This window comes from Apis florea, unplaced genomic scaffold, assembly GCF_048593485.1.
Source record: "Apis florea isolate Af1SG1 unplaced genomic scaffold, ASM4859348v1 contig_3794_pilon, whole genome shotgun sequence".
Taxonomy (NCBI): domain Eukaryota; kingdom Metazoa; phylum Arthropoda; class Insecta; order Hymenoptera; family Apidae; genus Apis; species Apis florea.
Window position 1 is genome coordinate 104,240 of NW_028256857.1, and position 19,925 is coordinate 124,164.

Below are 19,925 nucleotides of genomic sequence, written 5' to 3' on the forward strand. Positions count from 1 at the left end.
TGAAATTTTCCTTTTTCTAAAGGCGAACAGCGAATCGTGATGAAAAATTTTAACGATATCAAGATTCAAGATGTTCTGGAACCATCGATAATACGTAAATAATAGAGTAATTTTCAAGCGGTCACCCATCCAAGTATTAAACCGCAATCAGTGCACAGCTTGACTTTGGTGATTGAATAGAAACCAATAGGTTACTTCAGCAAAGATCGTTTGTACACATTGGTATTGTTATTATATAACGAGCATCGGCTGCTGCTGGTTATTAATCGTGTTACATATACGTTTCGAACATTGAGTAAATCAATAGGTATTGAAATTAGTTTTTGAAACAGTTTTGTTGAAAGAAAACAATATAGCAATACATCTGTGGAAAATATTTATTTGAAATAATACTTTTAGATTATACGTTATTAAAATAGAGAAAATAAGAAATAAGAATTCAAATAAGAATTCGAAATTATATTTTATTTAATGTATCTACAAAACAAAAAATTGTTCGAATTTTATTTTTTGTTTCAAGAGTTATTTATCCAAAACTATTTTCGATAATAAGAAACCGGATGAAATGACAATCAATGGATCGTATATACCAAAAAAACTCATCGATTCTTAATAACGTTTTCACAGTCAATGAAAAGTTAGCCTAATTACCTGATTCGTATTCAACGAGTATCGCGAAGCGAACTCGATCGAACTCTTAAAACTCAGTTACACGACGATTACGCACATTCGATAACGAATACAGAGTGAGGAGATTGTAGCGGCTGATTGGTCGCACATCTTAGGCTCGTCTTAGACACCCTTAAAAAATATCTACTCTTGCTTGTCCAAGCATTTCGATCAACCCTCATCTCCACGTATTTATATCTATTCGTATAAGTGTATATGTATATATGTATATTTATATATAATATACCATCCCCTGTTGGGGATATTCATGTACTGTGCAGACATGACAAGTTGACTAGGCAAGGAAACGCGGGTCTGACTTGCCCGATTCCGATAGACTCGGGCACGTTCATAAAAATAGGCACGAATATTGGCCGAAAGTGTCACCTAGCCAATTCGTCATTTTTACAGTATACGTTTGTGTTTGTATATGTCTGTGTAAATTGATGTACGAATTTATACATATATATCATGTACGGTTCATGTAACGGTTCTGTACATCGGGCTAGGCAATGCCCACGATGGCGCTCTCTCTCTCTCTCTCTCTCTCTCTCTCTCTCTCTCTCTCTCTCTCTCTCTCTCTCTCTCTCTCTCTCTCTCTCTCTCTCTCTCTCTCTCTCTCTCTCTCTCTCTGTAATTTCAGCCATCTCACCAGTAAACTCACCAGTCTTAAACACCGAGTTAACATTATTATCACTACGGCAGAATTGCTTAACTTTCCGTGACGTTAGAGTTCGTTTCTCGCGGAACCGGCGAGCAATAAACTTCGATAACGATAATAATAATCGGTTAGCCTAAAAAAAAGGAAGTGACCGGGAGGAAGAAGTGTGGAAGAGTGTGGTGGTTGGGTGATCCGGATGAAAGTATGAACTTGAGCAGATATCGAACGAGTCTTCTACAAACTCGTAACACGGGTAAACGTATTCTCGTTTCTTCCCCTCGTTTTACCTCTTCTTCTTTGTTCTCGTCTTACCGCTTTCAGTCGAAACGAGTCCGTATTCTACGCATCTTACTTTTTAGATGAAAGACGTGCCACATTTCACCGACGCGAAGAATTTATCTTTGTTAGCAAAAGAATATTCTTAAGGTTTCAAGAGTGGTACTCCATTTTGTAACTGTTCACTATTTCACTTCTTCTTCCACTTTTTTTCACTTCTTTCATCAAATTCTTTTCGTTTCCAACACTTAGACGCGCACTTGCCTCTTACGTATATTTACACTATTTCACTCAATTATATCATTCACGCACGATCAAACGTGCCACTTTCACATAGTCGATTTTCACTTTTTACCGATCGAGCAGATTATCTTTTCACCCCAGAAATGTTTCCAATTTGTACCAGGATCCAAATGATAGACAGATCGTAATAATAGACAGAGCGCAAACTCTGGCCACGCGGACAGATTCGATTCGATCGAACCGCAACTCCAATCCGATTTTCAAAATTCCACCCACGTGGCGGTTTGTTTGCGTTCCTATAAGCTCTTGGAAAATTCGATTCCTCTCCACGTATTCCGGAAAATTCCATTACAAGGCGACCATTTCGAAAGTATATCTAAAAATTCCCTCATTCGCGGATCCATATCGATTATTTTCTTACTCCATAAAAATGGGTGGCTTCTTTTTCGTGGATCTCTCGTGGCTAATCGAATTCGTACAATCTCGAGAGAAAGTTGTTCTGGATTGAATAATAACTTGTTGAGTTTTCGAGCATGAAACAAAAATGGCAAATGCACATTGTGAAAAATATGTTTCCAAATTCGAACAATCCCTTATCCTCTCTTCGAACCACAAACACTTGCCTTTGACAAGAAATTATTATCCGTGGAACACGTGATTCGATGAAGCCTCGCACCTGATCAATCCATTACGCGCTTTGTTCAACCAGCATTTGGTATCTCATATCTAATTCTCCTGGATGAGAGAGGATCTTGTCGTTCTCTCTCAGGCTTCTTGTTCCACCAATCGTGTCCGTATCCATGTTTTCCTTGGATTAATTCGACCTACATATACGGATAGTTTCCTCCTCCTCCGTTTCACGACAGATCGCTTTCTCCCCCTCTCGAGAACGACGATAATCCTGAAACTGAGTCATCAAACGATCCAACCAGTCATCACCACGCTCCATCGAAACTTCCACCCACTATTCTCGATCTCGTCCCAATCCTCAGTCCCTGCTTCGATCCGTGGTTAAAACTTAGACGTCCATAGCGTCTCCGACGTAGCCCTCGTCAGGACTTTCCGGATGATGAGGAGGCTGAAGATCCTCCGCCCTGGCGGCCGCGGCCGCGGCAGCCTCTCGAGCAGTTTTGCTCAACAGTGATCTAGGCGAGAGCGGCGTGGTCTCGCCCCTGTACGCGGCTGGTGGCGAAGGGATGAACGGCACCTCGGGGAACACGGGGACCGGCGACACCGGGGAAACTGGCAGCTGCTGTTGGATCGGCTGCTCGACCGGTTGGATCGGCTGTGGCTGCTGGGCCGGGTAAGGATATCCCTCGGCTGTGTATCTGGTGTCCGTCCTGGGGAGGACAGGGTCGTATCCCGGCGACCTGGCCAAGAACTCTGCCTCTCTCGAGTACCTGGCAGGTGGCGCGACAGCGGTGCCCTCTACCGGCATTCTTTGCCTCAAGCGGGGCAGCGTGCTCGCAGCGCTGAAAGGGATCTTGGGTAGGCCGAAGTTGAGCGGGTAGCCGTCCTGATCGAGATAGCTAAGCTGGGGTATGTTGGATGGGCGCAGGTCGGGTTGCAGCGGGTATCCGGAGTCGTATTCCAGAATCTGTCTCTCGCCTGGCTGGTGTCGATACAATTGGCCGTATCCCACGTCGGTCGTCTCCGGGACCTCGTTTATCAGATCGGGCTCCGTCAGATACTTTGACACCGGGCTGCAATAAGGCTCCTCCATGTTTCTGTGCTCCCTGCGCTCGAGGGTCGCGGCTCTGCTCATCTCTCGCTCGGTGTACGAGACCATCTGCTGGTGCTCCAGCCCGATCAGGCTACCGTTACCCTTCCTGCAAGGCAGACTGGTCGTCGTGTCTTTGGTAATAGGCATGACGGATTTGTTCTGCGAGACCAAGGCTTTCGAGTTTCTCTTGCGGTCGCGGCGACGCTTCCGGACGCAAAACACTATGCTGCCTACCAGGGAGGCGAGAGCGAACAGGGTGCCCACGAGGACGCCCGCAGCTATGGCGAGCACGTAGCCCGACCTCAAGTGGTCGTTGGGCGGTTCCACGGTTATTCTCTCCTGGAACAACACCCGCAACGACAGATTCGCCTCGGCCGAGCCTGCCCCGTTTTCGGCTATGCACGTGTACGTCCCTTCGTTCAGAGTCTCGACGGAGTAGAGAAGAAGGGCGCTGCTCATATTGGTTCCACCGCGCTGCCTGTAGACGTACCTGCAACGAGATCGTGGAATTTGATCGAAAACGTGAAAGCAGGGGGTATTATATAATCGCGGAAATGGAAGTTAATCTTTCGCCGTGATTGAATTCCGTTTCAAAGGCGCGTATAATTTGAAATCAGAATCGTGTACCCGTTAACAACGGCTTTCTTTCCCTTCCACTGGAATCGGAATTCCAGCATTAAACTCGGCAGATACGGGATTTTTATACGCTTTTAACGACTCGCCGCGATGGTAAATGCCCTCAAAGGGCCCTCTCTCCCGGTATCGGCAACGTACCCACTTAATTCGAGACGAGATTCATTAAATGCTCGCGCTTTTGAAAACTATACGCAAGTTTCGAGCAGCCGTTCTTTGAACGCCGTTCCATGTTCGACTTTAATTTCTATCTTTTAATCTTTCGTTCTCGATATCGCGCAATGCTAAGTAGATATAGAACGAGTGATATGATCGCTTGAAATAAGTCGTAAATTATTTGTTGCGTGAGAAAATGTTTCATTAACTTTTTTAAGTAAGTGGAAGACTAAAATATTGTACTAAAATATTTTTAACGTAACAACGATAAATGCAGCAAAAGTTATATAAACAGTATCAAATTTAGGCTTGAATGTTTTAAGGATTTTTTATATAACATTATTCTAATTGCATTTTAAAATTAATTAAGAAATAATTAAGTTTCGAAATGGCATAAATATTTCGAATGAAATAATATTTAATAACAAGTATTTCATCGGAAAAGTAAATAAATGTATTCTCAATTAAATAGTTTAATTAACATTTTCTGAAATAAATTACTTGATTTCGGTGAAAATAACTAATTTCTTAATATACATTATTTATTTTCTTATCTCGTTCTTACCTCTCTTTTTAATTGTCCATTTAAAATAAATTCGTAAATCACATACTTGAAATGTTTCATTTTTCTTTTCTATTCGTCGAAACGTTATGCATCCCGTGCAAATCGGATAATTAACGAGGTAGAAATTTCCTTAATAGTTACAGTGGAAGACATTTCGTATGATTCGTCATCGGACAATTATAATCTTGGAACGTTTCACAAACCTTTAAAATTTCGCTGAGATGTCGGTAAAAATTGTCGATTCTCGCTCGCGCCACCAACGGTGGCGTCGTTAATTAGAATACTTTCGTGATTAACGAGCATGACGGGCGTCTTTCGGAAGAGCTCAGACGAAATTTGACGCGAAAACGAACGAACGAATGCAGCAAAGTTTGTTCGGAATGCAATTTTCGCCAACGATCTCGATAATAAGGCAGCCGACTGATTTCCTTTGAAATTTTGTCGATGTGTTATTTTCTCACGAATTTTAATAGGATCTCTTTCGAACATTTTTTTATGACGTGTAACGATTCACAGTGGAAAGTATTCGAGATAAATTTTTTATGTGACTTGATATGTTAGATTTAAATAAGAAAATATGTTTTTAATTAATATATGATGAATATTGAGATTGCATATGTGAATTTTTAACAAGGTATCAATTTAACAAAGTAAAATGGATCATTATATATAGTTTCAATGCTCTTTTACGATACGAAATACAAGAAAATTTTAAATATGTCTATGAAATTCAGATTTTAGTAGATACTCCCTATAAAAAAGTATTTCCAGGTAAAGCTGTATTTAAAACATGAAAAAATGCTGAAACTTTGAGGATGAATTTTAAAAGAGGAAAAATTTTTTTTAAAAAAGAATATTCCATATATGTATAATCCATTATGCTCATACACACGAACTTCTATTAAAATATAGATTTTTTGTTTCGTATATTTTCTCTTTTCTCTCTTTATAAAAAATGTCATTCAAATATATTTGCAATTATTAAATTATAAAATATTTAAATAATTTATGCAAATGAAAATTGTTATAAAAATAAAAGTACAAATAAATAGAATTGAAATAAAGATTGCAATATTTGAAAAAATTTAGAAAATTAATAATACTTATATATTAGCCTATCTACATATTTAACCTAATTCGAATCCAACATTAAATGGCCAGCTATTTCATTCAATATCTTTATTCATTTCTAAAAATCATGAGGAAGAAACAAAATTATTCAATTATTAATTATTTTATTACCTTTTCTTTATTTACTATTTTTACTTTAATATATTATGCCATTTCCTTTATTCATAGGTACGTCAAAACAAAATAATGAAAAGTTTTATTTAAATTCATGAGAAGGTAACGCATCGACAAGTTGAAATATTTATCGATGTTTTATTTAGGTTGCAAACGATCCTATACGAGAGCCATTTATCATACTTCCATCGACGAGAAGAAGTAGCCAGGATTGTATTTCCGTAGGAAATTTTAATATTCTTCGTGGTTCACCAATTCGACCGTTATTGTTATCGTTTCGTCCATAATATGATATTCGGAATGAATATTCAGATCGTTTAGCGGAAATATTATTTCAGTGGATATCGTATTTTGATGTATTGATTTCATATTAAGAATACGTATTTATCGAATTTGGAAATTATTCGAAACAAAATATTATTGAAATATATAAAAATAATTCAATTCAACGTGAATAATGTGTAAATGCGAATTGAATAAAAAAAAAAATGTTAAATGCGATAAAATATGATATTTTCTACAATATGCCAATATTTGTATAAATCCTTTATACAAGATGAATTCTCCACAATTTAAAAAAATGAACACAGTTTTTTGTGCAAAGTAATAAAATCATTCTAATATTCCTGTGGGATTATGCCAATGCAATTATATTAAACTAAATATTGAAAATCATTAAAAAAGAAAGAAAGTTGAGAACATTGTCGAATAAATTTTAAGAATGTACATGAAGATTTCCACAGTGTCAAACTTGGTAGAAAACCTGTTAAAGTTAATGATTTGAATGACGTGGACAATCAGAATGAATTTGAATGATGACTCAAACTTTACTCGAATGATTTTGATCGAAGGAAAGTAACGATAGAAAATAGCTTACAGAATTTTAGTGAAGATGCAAGGCACTGTAAAACATTCTCGCATTCCCTTACCTTCTTGCCTAACACAGGAACAGTCTCAAGTGAAAAAATATTCCGTGGAATATACTCACCGAGGATAAGCCGAAGACGAAGCGGAATCGTTCTCGTTCTGCAGTTCGCACAACTCTCCGTTAAACCACCAGGTGAGCTTGGCAGCCGGCACAGCGTAGACGTCGCACTTGAGAGTGACATTGTCCCCCTCGTAGGCCTCGATCTGATCCTGCAGCTCGATCTGCGGCAGGCAAGCGAGCTCGTTCAACTTCACCTCCTTGATCTGTTTACCCCGAAGTTTCGGCGGAGCGTCGCAGACTGGCTCAGACTCTTGAGGGGCAGCGGGTGCCGACTCCTTGAGCCAAGCTTGGGTGGCCTGGAGACGACAATCGCACAGCCAGGGATTGTTGTGCAGCGTGAGGCCCCGAAGGCTACCTCCTAGAGGCAACGTGAGATCGGGTACCCGGGTCAATCGATTGCCATCCAGTCGCAGCCACTCGAGTTGGTGTAGGCCGTCGAACGCCCCCTGCTCGACGTTCTCTATTCGACACTGGCTCAGTTCCAGATTGGTCAGATGCACCAGATGCTGGAACGCTCCTCGACGGATCTCCCTTACAGGGTTTCCGTTCAGCAACAGTTTCATCAGATTCGAGTAGGATGGAAACGTCTCGGTCGGTATCTCCTCGATCAGGTTCTCGGAGAGGTCCAACTCCACCAGACCCACCAGGCCGACGAAAGCTCTGGACGCGATACGACTGATGTGCGATCTACCCAGGTAGAGCCTCTGCAGATTGATCAGACCCAGGGCATGAAAGCACTCTGGGAGCAGACTGACCAGATGATTGTTCGACAGATCCAACACCTGGGTCTCCTCCCTGGCGCCCTGGGGCAGCCCATTCAGGTTTTTGTTGGCGCACTCCACCCACTCTTTGCCGCTTTTCCATTTGCACGTGCACATGCTCGGGCAGCCCTCCACCAATGAAGACGTCCATGATAACAGCATCATCGTGCCGAGAAGTGTCCGCATGCTCGAGCACATGGTGCGTTCCGTTTCCCCGAGATTCTCCTTTCTATCTCATCTTATGTACTCGATCTCGTTTCACGCTTTTATCTCGTGCGCGAGCTTTCACCTCAGCTTTCTCTCGCCGGCAGCATCTTTGAGATCTTCTTGAGTTCGAGGATGGGAGGGGTGGACTCTCGATGAGTACGTCAGGTCCTTCTCCGATTCCCACCCTGAAACAACAATGTTCGATTGACTTTAGTACGAATCTATTAGTAGATTTCTTCTAAACGAAGAAAATGTTTTGACGAAAGGAGAAAAATTCGATCGAGTTTTTATGTTTTTCATTTCCTGTAATTTGATTTCTTAATCTTGTTTTAAAAAAAATCTGAAAAAATTTTGAAATACTTATTAGGTTCTTAATTTATTACATAAGTGATATTTTAATCAAATGTTTAAAATGTTTTGTAATAAAAATTTGACGAAATGTTAAGGACAAAATGAAAATTTTACTTGCAGCAAATCTTTATGCTAAAAATATAATAAAAGTAACTCTTAAAAAGAATGCTATATAATATATCAAAATAAGGAAAAATTTATTAAGTTTCAAAATGTACAATAATGTTTTCCATTCTGACCATTTTATTTTGCAGTTGATTGTTATTATTTGTATAACTTTTTGTAATTGGTCTTAATTAAGTTGATCAATTTTAATTCTGATTAATCAAAATTAAATACAAGACACTGTTGTATATTTCGAAACTTAAGTTTCTTATTTTCTTTTTTCTTTTCTTTGATATTAAATCAATTTCTTTTAACTACCAGTCAAAGTGAAAATTTATCAAAAATAGATTTATATAATTTTTTTCCTTTTAATAGGTAACAATTAACTTAATAATATAGGATTATTAATTGATAAATTCAACTATAAATTTGCTCTTAAAAAGCATAAGTTATAAAATTTTATCAAATTTTTCTTTTATCATCTTTATTTGTAACTCTAGATTTTTTTACAGAATAGAATATTGATTATTGAATATTGAATTGATCATAAGAAAATACAAATACAAAATGAAAATATATATTTTATTTCGATATTTAATTTTTTCATGACCTATTTACAAATTTCTTTCTAACCAATTATAATCTGAAAAATTGTTTATTTAAACTTTTAAATCTTCTTAAGCTAGATAATAAAAATCTTATCCTAATTTGAAAAAGCTATAATAATAATCGTAATTTTTAGTCCTTTCGTATAACATGATATAGACTTTTACTAAATTATCCTGACTTCGTAATACGTTTCATTTTAGAAAACTTACTCTCTGTCAACATGCTCTTCGCAAATAAATGTTCATGCTTCTCTCATGTGCATATTCACGCTTTTTAAAACGATGAGGTTAGCATGTTCATCATTGTGCAAAATTTATGAGCTTGCAATGAACGAGCCAAAAATTAGGTCAGAAAGTTCCATTAAGGCTATTCTCTCGAAAACATCTCATTCTGTTTACCAATTCACGAGTTCATAATGTTGTCCAACGATATAAAAAGCAGAATAATTCTTTTACCCTTTTATATAGTAATTTTTTATAGCAAGAAATTTAAGATAATTGTTAATCGTATAAATTTTATATCTTAAATTTTACTATGTGCATTTAATTAGTTAAGATTTATTGATTACGAATAAGAAATAAATAGATGATGTGTGAAAGGTATATTTTTCTGATTATTCTTTCAAGAAAAACATAAATGCATAATATATAAAATATAAATAAATTTGTAATATCTGTAAAAATCCATAGTTTTACCATAGTTTTATTTCGTCCCTATTGATATGAAGCTGATGTTAATATTTATATATATAATAATATATATAATCAATATCAAAAGAGAAATTAATTGTTAAATAATTCAGGGAAACAGAATTTATTTTATTTATTCGGTTTAGACATTAATTATTAATTTAAAAGTTTAAAAAAAAAATATAGATGACAAGATTTTTGAAAACTTTGAGTAAATTTAAACATTAATAAATATTTTTAAATATTAAACAATAATAAGATAATGCAACACTGAATCTTTGAAAAAATTTCAAAAGAATTTTAAATTTACAGATTCATTCATATGAAGTCAATATATTTTTCGTCTTTTCATTATTTTTTTTATCGAAATTTGTAATATCAATGCATAAATATTATATATACTTAAACATCTAATATCGTAACTAAAATTAAACTTATTACTTTTTTAAAGAACATGTGATATATTACTTTAGAATTGCTTAATTAAATTACGTATGATTAGATATTATTGCTTGCACTAAATGCATTAAATCTTTCGATCAGATCAGTATAAAACGTGAAAATAAAATTTCTTTTCGAATACTTTTATAAGAACTCAAAAAATAAAATCGTTCCATTGAGTATCCTAAATAATGTGAAATATTATTTATTTATATATAAAAAATAATATTATAAATCGATCCTACTTTTGTATAATGTAATATTAACAATTACAAAAGAGAGGACGATCGCAAATTCTTTTTTTTTTCTTTTTTACAAAAATCTTAATTAACATTTTATAAGAGATTTGTGAATAATTGAATAATAGTGTATTTGACGTTGAGTTCCGGAAAGCAATTATACGAGTCACAATAGCGAAAGGATTAATTAGAATTTTATTCAATGCTCGAATAATTAACAACGAAGGGACGAAGAAAACATCGATTTCATTTGCGCACAAATGGAAATTCGGAATACTCTACAACTTCACATCGTTGATGTTTCCACAGATCGGTGTTGATACTGTTTCATAGTTGACGCACCGCCTGTTCATAATTAATCGTTCGATCCCACGTTACATTTTGAACAAGGAACAGGGGCGCATACTAATAGACGCATCACACCATCGTCGGCATTAAACCGCCTCGCTAGCTACACTTGGAAATTATACTATGGCGGACACGTCGTTAATTTCGATACAAGGGATCCGCTATAGCTTCTTCGAAGGTGGAAATCCTCGATCCGCAAACGATGGATCGTGAAGTTGGCCTCGGAATGTTGTAATCGATTCATCACGAGTTTTCGATGGTGGGCGATTGTCGCGCCACGCCTGACGCGCACGGGAACCCATCTCAATCTCGTTCTAAATGTTTTATTATCCATCTAAGACCGGCCGATAATCGATCAAAGGATTTGTCGTGGTGGAATTCTTGTCGAAATATCGAACGAATTTCGTGTTATGAGCGATGGATGGATTAGCGGGTTTAACTTAAGGGCGAAGTTAGTCTTGTAATTGCTGGTTTTGATGAATTGGAGAAAGGATTTTCTTTGATGAAGAAAAATTAGAATTATACGATTATTTTTGTAAATGAAAAAATAGATTTAAATAGATATATAAATGTATGGATAATAGATGAAATTATTTGTAAAATTAACTTTTGGGATGAAAAAATTTTTCTTCAATATTTATATAGTATAGTATAGTAAAAGGAAGTTCATTTTTCAAAAAATGAATATATAAAATGATGTTTGTAAAATAAACGATAAATAAATAATTCTTTAATTTATTACAAATTATTTGTAATTATTGCATAATTCGATTATTTATATAGAAAGAAATATTATTTTCTCAAAATAAATAATGATTTTTAAATTCGTGATATTTTACAAAATTTCTTCGTTAAACTCTAAAATAACGACTTAAATATTACTATAGAATAGTATAGAAGATGTAGAAGCTATTTTAATAGTTTTTGCTTCCTATTACAAGTTATGAATAACGAGAAAAAATTATTTCACTCTAATGCATCTTAAAAGCATATTTACTGATGCAATAAAGAAATACATTTTCCATAGAAAGTGGAAGAAAAGATATGAAGATATTTACGTTGACGTGCAATATTTCAATAACTATTTCAATATTTTTGATTGTCTTCGAAATATTCTTCATTCTTATTTTTTTTTTTTTTTTTTTTTATTTAAGCTCCACGAACAAAAAATGTGGAAAGAGAATCGTATATTTTTCTTCGATCGATAATGATGTCCGCAACGCTCGAAGCAAGAGATTTTTCACGTTATGCACTCTCGTGTTGAATCGTGTAAATTACCAGAGTAGCCGAACGATAAAGACAATACCACAAGTTTCAAGACTCTACAGCTCGTTTCCTGGAATGCATATCGTTGCATGTTACATGGAATTCAATCTCTATTATGCGGCAAGCTCGCAACCTCGAAATCTCAGGCAGAAGGCGGATTATCCGATCGAATTTGCAAAACATTAACTCTCTTTCTCTCTCCTTTTCTCCCTTTCGGTCGTAAAAATACGATCAGGGATCCGCGAGGAGGACCGGATTCCCGCTTCTTTTATCGAGCGTATTTTATGGAAAAATCTGACCCGCATTGGCTGTGGAAAACTTGGAAAATCTTGGCGAGATGGCTTCAGGGAAGAGGGAATCTCACCAAGAGTGTAGGAAAGTGTGTAACTATAGAAGTTTGAAAGTGGAAGACGCGAGTAAAGAGAGCAACTTGTATCGCGTTGCAGGCAAACTTGCCGCATAAACGAGAAATTAATCCTTTTAGAAACTGTTTTTCGACCTATCATATGCTCGTGCTTCGTCGTTTGGTCGGTAAATGATCGGTTATCCTTGAACGTAGAACTGCAAAACAATGCACTGTCGCGTGTTGGCGTCTCTCGGTCGAATTCGGCTAAGTTCGGGCGTTGTCGTCAACGCTCGGGCGATCGCCAATTGATTAAGTGTAATATCGTAGTAACAGCAAAAAGACAACATAAAATTTGTACAAGGAATTTTTGGTATTATAATATATTTTATGTAATATATTATTAAATATTTTTAAACGCATATGACGGGCAAAATATTCAAAGTGCAATTATTGTATTTGAGGAATAAATCAATAAAAATCTTTATTTCAATTCGGAAAAATTTAATTTTGTATAAAAGTCTGTAATCTAGTTACGAGCAATTGAAATTTGCGATAAATGAATCTAGGTAGAATGAGAATATATTAACACTCCGTGTAATACAATAATCTGATTAACTGTCAGAATTTCTCTTCGCTTAGCTGTCGTGAAAGACAAATAGAATAGAATTAAGTTCAGTTTTTAAGATATATGCATGGTTCTTAAAATTCAATACGTATAACAAAATATAGTTTTTCTCATAAAAGATGTTTTTCTTTTTCTTTAGATTCCCATGAGATGATAAAATGAGTGATTTATGCAAAGGAAATGAATTTTCAAAATATTGACAAAATATTCACTCTATAGAATTATATATATATATCTTGATAATTACTCGAACATTAGTATAATTGAAAAAAGATAATATCATACATATGCAGCTATACGCATATACTAATACAATTTGAATTAATCTAGAAATTCAAAAATTTAAGAATTTAGTGGCATGTATAATGATGTTAAAAAACCAAAAAACATTAAGAGATTCAGTTCAACAATTTATTTATTAAGTAAATCTTCACAAATGCTTTTTATAATATTCTCAAATTACATTATCTAAGTAAAAGTGATTGCAAACATGAGTCAAGAGCCACATATATATATATCCAAATCGACAAAGATAATTTGTCAAACCATTTCAAAGTGAAGATTGCCAAGATAAAGAAAGCACGTTGCGCAAAATTGTTTTGAGGAAGAAACTATGTTTGGAAATTGGCGAGAAGCGCAAAGGGAAGAGGAAAGAGAGAAATCTCCGTTGGAAAAAGTTGGACGACGACGGTTGGGATAAAAGATCGAGAAGGAATAATAAATTCCATAGAGATGCGAGCGCGTGCATCCCAATCGCGAAGACGTCAGCTCGAAGAAGAAACACTCCTCGCGGCATCAACCGATATCAGGATATCGGAATATCGAGCGGCCACGCGCAAACCCCACAGTTTTTCATGGCTTTATTCCAGCATACCCCCGATCGACGAGGTTTTTCACCGGTGCAAAGGGAGGCCTCGAGGATATTGCCTGCTCGACATTTGGAATCCAATATCTACTATCGCCACTTTTTCCCTCCCCCTCCGCAATTTCGTCGATGCGCCTTTTAACGCGCATTCTAACCTCTGGCAAACGAAGATCCTCGGATCATGGACGAATATTAAGAGTTTTCGCTTTAGCTTTTTGTTCGTAGATTAAATCGTATGTATTGCGTCGACGTTTTTGCCCTGGAATTTTTACTTTATTAACTATCGATCCTCGATAATTGCACGTGGCTATTCCACGAACTTTATTGATTCAATGAAGGAATGTTGTGTAAGCCAGGTGATTAAAATTTGTATGTTAAACCTTAAATCAAGATATTTATTACTCGTTTTTCGTTCTTAAACTCCAATAAAACGCTAGTTTCTATGTAATTAGGATTGGAAATATATGCAATATATTAGATTAAAGTAATATTCTAAATTAGATTAGGTTAGATAGTTAAAAGTTCGATATTCTAGGTTAGATCAGAATAGAGAAATTTATAGATACCGAAATTTCTCTATAAAGTTAAACATTTTTTTTCATATTTTTCAAACAATTTGAACGATTTAACAAAAAAGACTTCACGAAAATGAGAAGGATCCAAGTTGAGGATAGTATATTTTTTTTTTCCAGTAAGATTCTAAATTAGGTTAGGTTCGATATTAAACTTCGATATTCTAAATTAGATCAGAGTAGAGAAATAGAGAATATAGATATTTAGATAGAAACATTTTTGTTGATATTTTTCAACGTTAAAACAATTTGAACGATTTAACAAAAAAGACTTCACGAAAAGGAGAAGGATCCAAGTTGAGGATCGTATAATTTTCTTTCCAGTAAGATGGCGAGTGGATTAAAATAACCGGCCGAGATTTTATTTGTTCCCAACGGGTGAATGTCTCGATAAGAGAAAAGAAAAAAAGGTTTCTTTCGCTCGGCACGTTTCAACCTCGAACGGGCCTAATCGAAATGCGCGTCGAGGGAGAGCTTCTATTGCCAAGACCTCTATCTCCATGAGTCGTTCGGGTCGAATAAACAAATGGGAACGCTCGAGAGACACATCGTAGAATTCGTAACGTCGGAGAGAGGAGTCACTCACCCACATCGCTATTGGATTCGAATCTAATTACCTATCTCACATCCAACATCTTGAACACTGTGAAAACTCAACTTGTATCGCCTCAATTGCTCCTATATATATATATCTGTTAATACATCAAGTTCGAATGAAATCGTTTTGCAAAAATAATTGTTCGTAGATCTTTTATAATACGTTGATACAAAATACAGTACGATGCAAAATCGAATATAATAATATGATCTTAGGATATACAATTTCTGATTTACTGAAAATGATTAAATATCGTGTAAAATGACGTTTTATAAGATATTGTCTGATACAAAAGTAAGTGTTTCACAATTTTGTTCGAGTGGCTACAAAACACACGTTCATCATCAGCATGTCAGATTTCATCGCGATAAGAAGTTTAAAAGATCCATCGTTGAAATCCACTCGGTTTCAATAGCCGGAAGAGGGCTTATGAGGAGCAGGAACTTGGGGACAGAAGGATTATTAAATAAAGGAGGAATTGCTCGGATTGCTCATACTCGGACGCCCTAGAACCGAAATTTCATGGATTTCTTTTCAGTTTTCGTTAAACACTGGACTCTCTGGAATTTCAACTTTTGAAACGGCCATTCCGCGAATTACTTTCACCGTTTCAAGCGTCGAGATTTCCACCGGCTCAAACGGCCGCTCTTGAAAAACGCGCGAGAAATGGCGTTGAGATATAAAACGCGCCGTGTCACGAATGCCTCGCCCCCGCCGTTATCCACTCGTGCGAAAATGAAAGAGGAGACGAAAAATGGGAATTCGATGTATTCTCGATAGCATCGCCGACAAACTCGACGCCGCGCCTTTCCACAATCCACAGCCTCGAGTTTCTTGCGGAGAAGGGTAATGGTCCCTATCGCGACACGAATTCGAGTATTCGTTGAAACGAAGAAAAACGCCAATGGGGAAAATACTCGAGGATTGAAAATGGCGGAGGAAGAGCTGATTTCACGTTCGATTTTATGAATAATCGGTTGTTGTGGCGCGGATAGGAAAAAGAAAAATATCGAGAAAGTTGATATTTAAATAGGATTGACTTTCTTCCTTAACACGTTCGTCATCCGTATTTGGATGACGTCTTCCTGTTCAAGGAAAATAAGATTTTAAGACATCTAGGGGACTCTCGTTACTTGATTTGATAGTCTTCTTAAATATAAATACGAGTGCAAAGGATTAAAGCGGAATCTTAAAAGAAATTTAATACATTCGAATCATAGAGTATACATACGAATTTTCACCGATAATACAGAACTGAGTATTTAAGTTGGACAGCCAATTAGAAGCTCATATTCAAACCAGAATATTTAAGATTGGAAAGTCTGCGAACGAAGAAGTAGAAGTAGAGGACAACTGATTCAGGTGATTACACATGGTTAATGAAAACTAATAACTGATATATGTCTCAAAACTACTTCGTTTTGAGAAACCCAGCTGGACGGATTTGTCGTAGAGATCGTGAGAGATATTTTGATCGTGGCGGCGAAATCTCGTGGACGAAACGAAAGAGGACTTTGAGGCTTCTTCCTCGAGGAAGAATAAAAACAAGAATTTAATTAATAACGGCCACGTTAAACGAAAGGAGAAGCTGGTGACAAAGAGGAGAGGCGACGGGATATTCGTTAAAGTTGCTTGCGTCCGATCGAAGCTGTTGTTCTCGTGGCCCTTTTATCGAGAAAAAAGCCATCTTCGTCCTCGACTTACAATACCCGAAGACGAACAACGGGGGACAACCTACGGCCTTCTCATCGATCCGAACGAGTGGACCAAATCCACCCTTATTTCCCTCACTCCCACGATAGAGGTTCCCAAACTTCAGAACCTAGCTTTCTCAAAATTTTCCAAACATTCTCTAGCCACTGGAGAGTGACGAGTAGGAATGAAACGTGTTAGTTTGACGATGATTTTCATCCTTATTTTAATCTTCTTGGAAGATTTATTTACAGTTTGAGAACCTCTTGCTTTTAATTCTCGTACTCTCCCTGCTTTTTCTCCCACTTTTTCCTCTTCTCTACGATTCTGCTTGGGATTTGAGGTTATCTCTTCACGTCTGAAGGGATCCCAGTAGCGCAAACAGCTACAGACATCGGAGTTGTGCTTAGGCTCTTCTTTCCAATCTCGACACACGAATTCCATTCAATTTCGAGCATCTGACTATCTCAATTATAAATTATTCGATTATTTTCATCATCAATTGCAATGATGACTTGAAATCCGATTAAATGGAAACTATATGGATCAACAAAGATAGGTTAACAAACATTGTTTTTATTGATAATAATAATAATCATAGACTGCTACTTTATTATTAAGCGAAAACAATGCTGCCAAGCGGCCATTCATCCAAGTAGTGATTACATAACTTACGTAATTGAATTTCGGGATTCAAAGTGGGAATCAAATAGATTCATACATTGCAGAGATCGTTAGCAAACGTTGTGGAAATTATTGTTAACAGTCATTGACTACTGCTTATTGGTAAGCAAAATCACCAAACAACAAATAGCATATTCCTTGTCATTTTAACAAACTTGACTAATGTAGCTTAAATATTGTTGTTGGTCTTGTTATTAAACGTATTGAGTATTACTATTTATTAAAAAATTTGCAATTTAAAGCGAGTTCTGTAACAACAAATGATATATTTTTTTCACCCATTGATTGTGACTTACATAAATGCAATACTGTTGTTGTTATTATTATTATTATTATTATTATTAACAATCATTGTTAATTATTGTTATCGACAATCTCCTTCGACAATCGTAAAGATCCTTTATTTCTCTCTTTTGCATTAATAAGGTAAAATATATAATAACAAGTGCGAAAGTAAAAAAAGGATTACCCAACACCGATCAATAATTTTTTTTTTTTTTCTGTCGCGAATCGAGGCGCATTTGTTCCATTTGTTCACGTTTCAAAAATTTCTGGTCACGCGGCCGGAGGTTCCATAAAAGTTGGAGGATAAGGATGGATAGAGGCCGAGAATCGAGAAAGGGCGAACCAGAGGCAAAGTTCGATTCGTGATCGAATCGATCCACTGGATTCGCCAATTTTGCGCTCCGGTGAAGCAGATTGTATTTAAAAAAGACAAACAGAGAGGAGGAAGCGACCCGCCTTTTCCTCATCGTATCGACGCCATTGTCAGCTCGTTAAAGGTGAAACGATATCGACGATAACTTCAAAGGATCCGTGAATCTTGTGAAAGAGCTAAAGAGTACGATCGATCGCCCGTGAAAGTATAATTCTCTTCCTCTGATTCGATGTCAACCCCTTTGAGGATCGTTTGTTCTTCAATTTTTTTTTTTTTTTTTCAAACGAATTTCCCCTACTTTCTTTCCTCTCTTAAACGTTCTAACGTAAAATCCGATTTCGCGATAATAAGGAATTGGACTACGAAATTCCACGTTTCTTCCCTATCTCACCCGCCATCTTGCTTCTTTACTCGTTAAAAAAACTTTCGTTCGTCGTTATGTTTAATGCGTCCTCTTTGTACGTTTCGAGCGTAGTCTGATTTCTTCAGATACTTATTGTTACAACGCTTTGTCGTTTCTTCCGTTAAGCTCTAATTAATGAGTTTCTTGCCTTTCGATCTTGCGTCTTTATTATTTCTTCTACGAAAAATGTTAAACATCCATCTTGTTGTGGAGCTCGATATGTGAACAATAATGGAAGAAAGAATATAAAAATATAAAATTTAGAAAATTTAAAATATTTAATCAAATTCATTAATCGTTTTTGTAATAATTATAAAATTAATCAGTAATTTTTAATGGAAATTCTGATTTATTTTTTTATATAATTTATATAACTTAGCATCCATTTATTTTATTTTGATGTTCACAGTATCATATATTACCTTATTTCAGTTATATCAAGATCATCCTCTCAAAAGTCTTTTTTAAATTTTTTTTTATCTAATATCTTTACTTATATTAGGTTGTCGAAATTTCGTAATAAAACTATCGATATTTGTTTGATTTTACTTTGTTTGTTTTATTTTTGTTTGAAAAATAACCAAAATTTGATTCGAGTAATTTAAAAACGAGATTAATATTATTAAAATTTGTAATTATTATTAATAATTTCTTATTCATTTAAGTATAATTTAAATTTTTAACATCGATAACTCATTCATTCTTTTAATGTAATTTTTTTGAGAATTCTATAAATGATTTTTACACATTTTGTTGAATATATAAGAGAAGAAATATAGTTCATTGTAATACATATAATTTTTTTACATTTATTTATTAAATTGTAAATGATCGATTTTATATAAATCTGTGTTTTTATTACAAATGTTTTCATATACGTTAATACATATTAATAAAACTTTTATTTTTAATTCTTTGTTTTTTTTTTTTTTTTTTTTTAAATTTTATCAACATATTTCCTAGATTTGTCTAAGAATTGGATTAATCGTCATGTATTTTTATAAAACAAAAATGAAATAATGAGATATTCTATTTCAAAAAACACAATTTTTTTTTTTATATTCAATAAAGTAAAAGAAAGCATAATAATTAAACTAAAAATTAAATAAAAAAATAAATAATTTTGCTAGAGATTCTCGTTCATTTTGTATAAAAGAGACAAGAATTTTTATTTTTAATTTGCAATTATATATAAATTTACTTAAATAAAAATTATTCACTTTATATATGCATATAAATCCATTAAATTCGTTTCGTTCAGAAATTCAATGTTAGCTCTCAAAGAATCTTTGTGGAGGAATCAGGAA

General features: G+C 35.3%; 1 protein-coding gene across 1 annotated transcript; it reads right to left on the minus strand.

Annotated features, from left to right (window-relative positions):
• Nucleotides 1–1,312: 1,312 nt before the first annotated feature.
• LOC100867404 (uncharacterized) lies at nt 1,313–8,308 on the minus strand. The gene is made up of 2 exons (XM_003693713.4): nt 7,160–8,308; nt 1,313–4,062 (listed from the first exon to the last, which is right to left on the minus strand). Exons 1-2 carry the CDS (start codon nt 8,116–8,118, stop codon nt 2,868–2,870), a joined length of 2,154 nt encoding a protein of 717 aa, XP_003693761.3. The 5' UTR covers nt 8,119–8,308; the 3' UTR covers nt 1,313–2,867.
• Between the last annotated feature and the right edge of the window lie 11,617 nt (nt 8,309–19,925).